The 10,994-nt window shown below is 30.8% G+C and overlaps 2 protein-coding genes across 2 annotated transcripts; both read left to right on the top strand.

The window, feature by feature from the left end:
• The first annotated feature begins 2,342 nt into the window (after positions 1 to 2,342).
• On the top strand, positions 2,343 to 2,813 carry LOC133035203 (defensin-like protein 1). The gene is made up of 2 exons (XM_061111076.1): positions 2,343 to 2,467; positions 2,546 to 2,813. Exons 1-2 carry the CDS (start codon positions 2,380 to 2,382, stop codon positions 2,707 to 2,709), a joined length of 252 nt encoding a protein of 83 aa, XP_060967059.1. The 5' UTR covers positions 2,343 to 2,379; the 3' UTR covers positions 2,710 to 2,813.
• Positions 2,814 to 6,691: 3,878 nt separating this feature from the next.
• LOC133034059 (defensin Ec-AMP-D1-like) lies at positions 6,692 to 7,288 on the top strand. The gene is made up of 2 exons (XM_061109073.1): positions 6,692 to 6,847; positions 7,034 to 7,288. Exons 1-2 carry the CDS (start codon positions 6,778 to 6,780, stop codon positions 7,195 to 7,197), a joined length of 234 nt encoding a protein of 77 aa, XP_060965056.1. The 5' UTR covers positions 6,692 to 6,777; the 3' UTR covers positions 7,198 to 7,288.
• The last annotated feature ends 3,706 nt before the right edge of the window (positions 7,289 to 10,994 follow it).

The raw sequence follows: 10,994 nt of genomic DNA, 5'->3' as shown, positions 1-10,994 counted from the left end.
AACATATAATATTAATTTCTATACATATTCAATATAAAAGTAAAATTAAAATTCTAAACAATCAATAAAATATATTTAGAGTAATGAATAATATTCTATAAATATAAAGCATTAATAGTAAATTTTAAAGAAGCTTTAAAATAAAAAAAAATTCAGAACATCATATATGATGTAACGCGTTTTTAATTTAATTCTTTAAATTTTAAAGTATCTGATATGAGTACTCTAAAAAACTGCTAACGATTTATAAAATACGATATTATTTGTGTGGTGTTGGCATGATAATAGCAATACTCAATAGATTATGATGTTGATCATCTCAAGTGTAGTGTAGTAGTACTAGTGGTGGAGTTGGTGAAAAGAGATTCATTTATGATGGAAGAAGTTGGTGTTGACTCAAACACTCTTATGCAAGTATGTCACAAATTATCATAGGACTACTACTACTACACCATTCATTCCTCCACTCCCTCTCATTGTTATCAATTAATGATCTTTGTTTATGATGTAAGTGCATGACCAGTAGTAGTAGAAAGTAGAAACCAATTAATTATAGATGCTGATAATTAAATGAGTGCATTTGGGATTGTTGGACTTTTGTGTTACATATATAATTGGCTTGGCATCATATTTTCTGTAAACAATGCAATAATATCAGATTCCTTATGGATAAAATTAATCAAGTATTTTGACAAGCATTTAATTAAGAGAAGATATCATATATGGCTGTTGCCATTTTCTTCTCAGTGGCATGAGTTGAAATCACTAGAGTTGCAACTACCAAATGTATGAAATAATTAGAAACATTAATTAATATTTGGTGTGTACCTGTTAACAAATAAAGGCTTCAACTTTTAATGAAGCAAATTGATGAATTAATTAGCTTAAGTTTCTATATGAGCATTGCTATTAGGCACATTGGTGCCTAGCACCTTCTAAATGTGTCGACTTGCAATTGGCTAGCGATACTCTATAAAAATTATTATATTAAACTATATGGGACCCGATACTTAATTGCACCAATAGCGATATTGACACGTAGGAGGGTGCTAGGCACCAGTGGTGCCCTTTAGCATTTCTCTTTCTATATTACCACACACACACTTGTTCACTCTGTTTCTCTATCATGTGATTTGAGGCTGAGAAGTCAGAATGTTATGAAGTTGTTCACAAGTTTTGTTTTGGTGTTGGTGCCAATGCTAGCTACTTATGGGAACTTCAACCAAACCAATGCATGTGACAAATAACCCAATTAAAAAATTCTTCAATCTACCATCTTAAAAGAGTTTTACCCATATATTTTTTTTTTATTTATTTTGACATTTAAAAAAAAAATTAGTCTACGATTAAAAATAAGTTTAAACAGTTAATTTTATAAATGTATAAAATAAAAGAATTTTACGGAATATTCAAACTCTATTTTTAGCGTAATATATTTTTATAAATTTTTTAAAATTTTATAGAATATGTTAAATAATTATATAAAAAAAATAAATTAAATATACTCTTAAGGCTCATTTGGTACGCCGTATAAAGATCGTATTATATTATTTAATAATAAATAGCACTATGTTTGGATAAAGTAATGTATTATATTAATTATTACGACGAAAATTTTTAATACAATGTATGTTGTATTATTTAATATATAACAAATAGTCTGTATTAACTTGTATTATAATATTTACAAAAGATTCGAAGTCAACACTAATCTCCGACCCGAATCCGGACCTGGGACTCAAACCCGAACCCAAATTTGTGACCTAGACCCGAACCCAACCCGGACTCAAACCCAAACTCGTGACCTAAACCCGAACCCGGGATACGGATCCAAGACTTGAACCCGTAGTTGGTGTTGAGGTCGAGTTTATTGAAAATATATTATAACTTTATACTATCTATTAATACAAGTCAATATCAAATATAATATTGTATTAAATAATACTAATACAATACAATATAACACAATACGGCGTACCAAAGAAGCATGCTAAAACAAATTAAAAGTCTATTGAGGGACTATTTAATAGATTTTGTGCCTTATTCTCTTATATTCATTTACATCATATAAATACAAATTCATTATATAATAATGAAAGACTAAACAATTATTTTATTCTTGCCAATGTAGTTTAAAAGTCTAAAATTTTTGAGCCAGCACAAGAGAAGAGAAGACAGACATTGATTTCCAAGTGGTGGAGAGTAAGAGACAGGTGTATAAGCATGCATATACATATGAGAACATTGTATTGTGACACATGGAGAGCATGCAATGCATAATTCTCTGCTCTCTTCTTCTCACTCTCTCTTTCTATATATAGATACATGCATGACATGGCTGCCTCATCATATGATATCATATCAATCAAACATCAAACAATGGACAGAAAAGGAAGCTTTGGCTTTGGTAGTAGAGTGGTCTTCTTCTGGTTGTTTTTGGTGTTCATTCTCTTGGCTTCTTTTTCTAGTAAGTAGTTTGTTATATATAATGTACATGTGTGTATATATATAATGATGAAATAAGTAAGTGTGTGTTTTTTTACAGAGATGGGGAGTGTAGAGGGAAGAATGTGTGAATCACAGAGCCATCATTACGAGGGGGCATGTGTAATTGATCACAACTGTGCCACTGTGTGTAGGACTGAAGGATTCTCAGGTGGCAAATGCAAGGGCTTTCGTCGCCGCTGTTTCTGCACCAGACAATGCTAGTCTCTATTCCTAGCTACCTACATCATCTCTTTATCTTACTTTTCTTTTCTTCTCTTTTCCTTTTCAAACTAGTAATGAATGAATGAACAAACTAAATGTCTTTCTGGTGCTTACTCTTTTACCATTTCTCTTCTCTCTTTTTTCTAAAAAAGAAAAGAGATCATACTATATGATATATCACAACACTAGGAACACATTTTATATATATATAAGTAAAATACATACATAAAAAAACACAATATCCTAAATTGAAGTGATATGAATGGATATGGAATAAGGTGGAATATTTATAATGTTAATTTTCTCAAACCAAGCCAAGATTACCTTACATACTATTATTATAGCAGCATTGCCTCTTGCTTAATTGTACTAATAACTCCATTGACACTGAATGCTTTTAACATATTAATAGAGCATAGAGCATTGTTAGGGTAAATAAATATATAAATAATATACATGCACTATTTCATTACTCATCATAATTGCTAATAATAATAATAGTAATGCAACAAAATTGACTCATCATATGTAATGCAATGTAAAGCTCCAGATTCTCAATCGGCTGAGCTTAAAACATCAATAACTTTCCTGATAGAATTTCTAAAGAAAACTAAGCACCCATTAATTATTGCTAAAGACAATATCTTTAGAACATCTGAAAATTTGTATACTAAGAACAAAGTAAGTTTCCAGCTAGTCACTTGGGACTTTAATCAAACAGGTGGAGATCACTTCCTAAAAATCAGAAAAGCAAAACAATAGTAACTGAGATGGATGTCGAACCTATCAATCGTCTTCTGAGATCAGATGGGGATCGTCCATGAGCGATTCAGTAGGAGGATTTTGGTGGTGTTGATGGTTTTGTTGGTCTGCATTCATAAAAGTCTCCATGTCTCTCATCCTCGTTCTTACCACACTGGTAACCAGAACTGCCATGAGAAATAATAAATAGGCATGGATGAGACTAAGCAACACATGTACAAATGAGTATCACATACAAACATATACATATAAAGAGAGAGAGAGAGTGTGTGTGTGTACTGGCTGCTGTTCCGATAGTCCATATCCAGAGGATCTTCAAGCCGGGACTGGTCTCCCGCGGCATAACTAGTTGGGAGCTGTTCTGGGTCGGAGTAGAAAAGGAGGATGTGAAGGAAGGAAGGAGGTCTAGAGAGAGAGAGAGAAAGAGAAAAGAAAGATTAGGTCGTAGAGAGTTACAGAAGAAAGAATTGGAAATGCCAATCAAGTATTGTGCCTTGCATTGGATTGGATTTCATACCTCTTCTAATATTATTCTTCAATCTCAAATTTTTCTTCAACCCCACTTTAAAGAGAATCAACCCGAGTTTAAAGAGAATGTGCTTTTGAATTCAGGTGGTGTTTCGATACAAGTAATGAAATGAAATCAAAATACATTTTTACTATTTTTTTGAACATAACATTTTTACTATTTTAAAGTATATTAAAGTATTTTATCTTTTTTTACTATTTAATGACTGTTCTATTTTAAAGTATAGGGAAAAATAATTTTAATAATTTTGTGACTAAATGGAATTTTTACCTATAAATCTTAATATGTATAAAATTATACTCTTTGAATTTTTTTGACTGTTAAATTTTTTTTTATTGAGATTGTTAGATTTAAGGACTTTTGTTTAATTTTATTCAATTTTTACTATTTCAGTGATTGTTTATGTATTAAATCATGCTCCCCAGATTTTTGATATCTATCAAATCATGACTCATGAACTTTCATCTATATTAGATTTTTTTTACAAAAATTAGACGAAAATTCTTAAATCCAACAATCTCAATAATTTAGGGAGTATTTTTAATGAAGTTTAGGGGACTTGATTTGGTACATGACAAAGTTTGGGTGTAAAATTTCTAATTACTCTAATTTTTTAACAATTTTTTATATGTATTTTAAATTTTATTCTATTCCTATTTTTATTTCCATTTTTATTCCTATTTCTATATTTTCATTCTTTTCAACCAAACACTACTTTAGAACGAACCTCATTAATTCTTGTATTTGTTTTCTCATCTCTATATTTTGATGTATGATCATGTTTATATGTTTGTGTTTAATTTAATTTTTAGGGTTAGATTCTAGGTAAGCTCGATTTGGATTTGATCAAGAAGGATTGTGGTTTTTAGGGTTCATTCGAGAGAGAGAAGGAGATTTGGAGTTACAAATCTCAAAAGTTCTAATCGTGGGAATTTTGAAATAGGATTAACTCAAGGGTAAAATTAAAAAGTTTTTGTGTATTCTCGTGAGATGATAAATTGTTTTGGTTTAAACGATTTGGATCTTATGGTGTAAACAACTTACAATTTGAAAGGTTTTAACACTTGGATTTTAAGAATTCTTACAAATTACGTATGTTTGTCAGAGTTAATATGAAATTTGAGATTATGTGTTTAGATTTTTTAATTTTGTTCATTTGTTTTAGATTTGTGTTCGTCTAGTTTAATTTTAGTAGATTTGAATAGATTAACAGACTCGTGTGTAGTTCAAATTTAGATTTTTTTTTGTGAAAGTTAAAATTATCGATAATATATAGTGGCTTACTAAACAATTTAAAATCATCAAGTATGACTATTCTTAACTGTTTAAAACCATCAGTTATATATATAGCTAGTGTCACTTCCTATAGACGGTCATAATTTTTTTAAATATATTCTTGAATTCATTCGAGATGTGAGCAAAACTCAGTTTGGAGAAGAATATGGCCCATGGGTTTCATTTATTGGAACCCAGTTCCGAATAGAATATCTTTAGAAAGAAAATCTTTTGTCTCATGGTAGCGTGCTGTTGATGGGACAAACTGATTGATGGGAGTTATTTTGTTGTTTTACAGAGTAGACAGGTTTGGAGGGGAGGGGCATCGGTAAAGCATCTGTAGCAGGCGGTAGTAAGCTCACATTCCTGTTTTTGTTAATTAAATTGGTAAGCGTTAGTGCCCCTTTTCTTCAAAAAAAAGGGAAGGGGAAGGATCTTCTTCGGTGGACCCCCCTTGTTCCTGTTTAGTCCCCTTCGTTTTTGAAGTTGTTTCTATTTCTACATCTGTTTCTTCTGTTTCTAAGGTTAGGGGCGCTAGTCATCTCCTTTCTATCTATATGTCGATTGATAAGGCTATTCGTTCTTTTTTTCTCAATTCCTTGTGCCGTGTTTTGAAGTCTGTATCGCACTAATGAGAGGAGGTGGCACCACTTATTGTTGAGGGTTTTATATTTTTGGTCACTATTTTGTATTATTACCCATTTTATTTAATTTTGTAATAGTGAAATATATTGTAATAATTATAAAGATGAACGATATATTGATTATCGGATTGTTTCACTTTTTTAGTAGTGATGAAAGACACGTATATGGTAGGATTTATAAAATATTCAAGAAATATATATATCATAGATTCAATTATATTTGTAAAAGTTCTTTAATATAGAAAACCCTAAATCATAAATGCATTTGCTAAATTAAAGAAAAAAATGATAAAAGATGAGCAGAAGCACTAACCTAAAGCCATTATTGGAGATTGCAGAGAAAATTTTGATTTTCTAAGAATACACTATTTTCTTAGGTAATTTCTTTGATGGGAAAGGAGAGAAACAGATACTCTTGGGAAGCACTACCTATTTATAGACTCATCTTAGAATGAGTTTTGTGTATTTATAATTTGGCCCCTCAACAAATTATAAATTAACTTATAGTATCTACATATTATTTTCATGACAATTAAATACTCTTTTGATACACATAACATAATTGGTCACTTAATTTTGTATCACACTTTATAAAAACATATACATTATACATATGTGTCAACGTAAGATTTTAATCCAATAACATGTACATCCGTTTTGTTGCACGTGGCATAGAGATATGGACACGTGCTAATTGAGTACACGTGGTAGACATGCTGTAATCCTGATCATTTCCACTACTATTTACTACTCATATAAATACATATGCTCATCACTTCCTCCTCTCATATACATCAATATCATACATTTTATATTATATTAATAGTAATAATTAAGTATTAAAATCAAATATTAATTATGGAGAGTACTAGGAAAGTAATAAGCTCTGGAATGTTGTTGTTGTTGCTCTTTGTTCTTTTGGCCTCCAGTAAGTACTTAATTAGCTAGCTAGGATCATATATGTCCCAATAATAAATTATATATATGCTGATCTAATATATATTTTAAGTTATTAAAAAATAAAGACTCAATATAATAAAAACATATATTAATAAATTAAGGTATTTAATTGAATTAACAATATTAATTATTATTATAAAAATGAATAATGCAGATTATGAAGTGGTAGAGGGAAGAGTATGTGAAAGTCGTAGTGAACGTTTCTTTGGGAAATGCACAACTGACAGTGGTTGCACCTCCACTTGCCGGACCGAAGGATTCGCCGGTGGACGATGTACCGGACTCCGTCGTCGATGTTTCTGTTCCAAAATATGCTAGCCTTAATTAATTATTATAATTAAATATCATATCATATGTACTACTACGTACTATCGATCATATGAATAAATAATAAATAATTAATTATATATCTTGCTTTTTTTTTTTCATTCATTTCATTTTATTCTTTATGCTTAATAAAAAAAAAAGATCTTTTTCTCAGAAAAATAAAAAATGTGAACTTGAGGTTATTTGTTAGAAAAAAGTTGTGTGATCATTCAATTAATAAAATAATAACCAACAAAAGTAATGCGAAGATAATAACAATAATGGATTAAGAACAATAATTGATCAAATAATTTTACAATATTATTGTTACACCTTAACATAATTAAGAGTATGTAAAGAGATGACTATATAGAAGCTGAGCAATAACTATTATTAGTGGCTAAAATATAATATTTACATTTAAATTATTATTAATTTAATTTTAATTATAATATAAGTATATTGACACTGAAAAAGTATATTTAATTACAAATAATTGTTGTGATTAATATAATATCTTTAATTATAATATAAAAATAATAATTTATAATTAATTATATATGTTTTCTAATTTTCAGTGACATCACAAGTGATAATTTTGAGGCCGAATAACATAGATTGATGATAAACTTTATTACTTATACGTATGAAACTTATTTGCACGAAACTAAGTAAGTTGACAATTATTAAAAGGTATTATTAGTGGTATCAAATAATGCTCAAAAGAAAATTTCTCTAACTCACCTAATGATTTCGGTCAACAGGAGAGATTTCATGAGCATTGGACAAAACTAATTTTACTTTTTATTATAGTTAATAATGTTGATGGTGCTATTTTTTCCAAAGATATTCGTTACGGGTTTGGAATGGTTGCAAGGGAGCTCTGGCCTTGTTTTAGAAGCAGTGAATAAGTTTAATTTGTAAACATGGTGCTTAGAGGCCGCTAATGGTAGAAGCAATGGAATTCAAAGAAGCGTTGAGTTAGATAAAAGAGAAAGGTTGACATCATGTTGCTGTAGAAATTGATTGTCTTTACGCTCATAAATGATATCAAGAATACTAAAACTTTAACTTCTCCTTATAGTTTTGTTTTACAAGAATGTAGAGGTTTGTTAATTTGATTGCTGTTTTGTAAAATGGTCTGCAGGTTTCCTTTATGAGGTTGATCGTATTTTTAGTAGAAATTCTGCTTGCTATTCTTCCATAATTTTAAAAGATTTAATTGAATAAAGCTACTTTATTTTAAAAAAAAAAAAAAAATTCTTAATTAAAAGAATCATTAATCAATGTAAACGTAACTTTTAGAGCATAATGGTAATTTTTTTTAAAAGTGTTAAAAATTATTTAAGAATATAATATTTTATTTTATATCTCTTTCACATTATTTTTAACACTTGTAATTTTAAACGCTCCAAGAGTATATTATTTTTTAAAAATACTATAATTATGATTTCATATATTTTTATTTAATATATTATTTATTTTAAATTTTTAATTATATATATTATCACATTATTTATTTATATTTGATTTTTTATTATTTTTAAAAAGAGATAGCATCAATATCATCAATATAATTTTTATAATAGTATTTATTTATCTCCAATAGTATAATATTTTTATATTTTGCCAAATAAACAATATCCACATGAGTACCAATTCTCTAAAATTTAATCATTTGAATGCTGAATTAATTTGAGCACTATTATTGGGTACCAATGATGTCTAAAACCTTCTATATATAAGTGTCACTCTATGATTGGGGTTAGCGATATTCTATAAAACTTATTTTCTTAAATTATATGAGACGGACACTAAAAAAATATTAGGCACCAATATTACTCTTTTATCAATTTTTAATTAATTAATTAATACACATTATGTCCTCTCCTCTAGTGATAAGGATGGAGGAATGACACGTACGTGTTGATAGGAGAGAGTGACAAATATGGTCCTATGAAGAGTACAGGTGGCAGCATATAATTAAGCATGGTGTGGTAGCTGTGCATGGTTATATATAGGTGTCAGCATGTCATGTGCCCTATTCGATCTATATAATAAATACATTCACTCAGTGTGAATATATAATATAATCAAATATATATTATGGAGAGTAAGAAAGTAAGGTTTGGTGGTGGTGGTGGAGTACTGTTCTTCTTGTTGTTGCTCTTCGTCCTTTTGGCTTCGAGTAAGTAATTAATTTTAATTAAATTTGTTAATTAATTAATATGATGAATGAATGAATGAATGATTTTGATGAATATATATGAATAATATTATAATGCAGAAGAGGTTGTGGTGGGAGTGGAGGGAAGGGTATGCGAATCTCGTAGCACACATTTCCTTGGGAAATGCATGAGTGACAGTGGTTGCACCAACTCCTGTAGGAGCCAAGGAAGTTAAAAACAAGAATAAATGAAGAAATATTTCTCAGCACAATTTCTATGAGGCTGAGTATCAAGTATATATAGATATGCATGTTTGTTACAGCAGAGAGGATGAGCAACGGCTCAATTACCCCAATACCATTCCCTAGAAAGATTACACAGTACAGAATATTCTAACAGAATTGCCTAGGGATCGAATCCAATGATTAGGACCACAGTGACACATGTCAAACCAGAAAACAGAGAGGATTTGGTGCAGACAGATGCAGGGTAGAACTCTGTATACCAGCAGTAGCAGATGAAGGAAAAACTCATTTCTCAACACCTCCCCTCAAACGAAAGGGGGAAGTTCTAACCCCGAGTTTGTCCACAAGAAATGAGAACCTTGAGTTGGACAATCCTTTTGTAAAAAGATCAGCAATCTGATCATGTGATGGAATGTACCTAACTTCCAATTTCTTCTGCAGAACCTTGTCACGAACGTAATGAACATCAATTTCTATGTGTTTAGTTCTAGCGTGAAAAACAGGATTGGAGGCTAAAGCACTGGCACTGATATTGTCACACCAAGTAATTGAAGGCATGAGCAGAGGAAAATTCAGTTCTTTAAGAAGGGATTCAATCCAGGAAATTTCAGCCGAGACATGAGCTAATGATCTGTACTCGGATTCAGTGCTTGATCTGGAAACAACAGCTTGCTTTTTGGATGACCAAGACACAAGTGTTTCTCCTAAGTACACGCAATAACCAGCAACAGAACGTCTGTCATCAGGGCAGCAAGCCCAGTCTGCATCTGAGAAGCCAGTGATGCTTAACTTGTTGCTGCAGCTGATGTGAAGGCCCAAAGTTTTGGTTCCTTTTAAGTATCTAAGAACTCGTTTTACAGCACTCCAGTGAACATTTGTAGGTCTTTGGAGGAATTGACTCAATTTGTTTACGGAGTAGGCAATGTCGGGTCTGGTGTGGCATAAGTACTGCAGTGAGCCAATGACACTCCTGTAGGCAGATGGGTTTTTCATTGGGTCTCCATCTTGGATGGAAAGAGGTTTGCCTGCTGAGATTGGGGTAGGACATGGCTTAATATTTTCCATGTTGACTCTTTTTAAAATGTCTTCAACATATCGTGTCTGTGTGAGATACAAACCAGTAGGATCCCTGAAAACTTCTATTCCCAGGAAGAAATGCAGGGGACCGAGGTCTTTCAAGGCAAAGGACCCGTTAAGTTTAGAAATGAATCCTTTGACACTCTCTGGATTGTTTCCAGTCACTATGATATCGTCAACATAGATCAGTACCAAGATAACAATCTTTTCTGTTTTGTAGAAGAACAAGGAAGTGTCAGTTCTCGAGTTTTTGAATTTCCAAGTGATGAGAGTGTTCTTGAGTCTATCGAACCAAGCTCTAGGAGCTTGTTTCAATCCG

Source organism: Cannabis sativa, chromosome 2 (genome assembly GCF_029168945.1).
Source record: "Cannabis sativa cultivar Pink pepper isolate KNU-18-1 chromosome 2, ASM2916894v1, whole genome shotgun sequence".
Classification (NCBI taxonomy): domain Eukaryota; kingdom Viridiplantae; phylum Streptophyta; class Magnoliopsida; order Rosales; family Cannabaceae; genus Cannabis; species Cannabis sativa.
The sequence above is the reverse complement of the archived record's forward strand: the minus strand, read 5'-3'. Positions and strand labels throughout refer to the sequence as shown.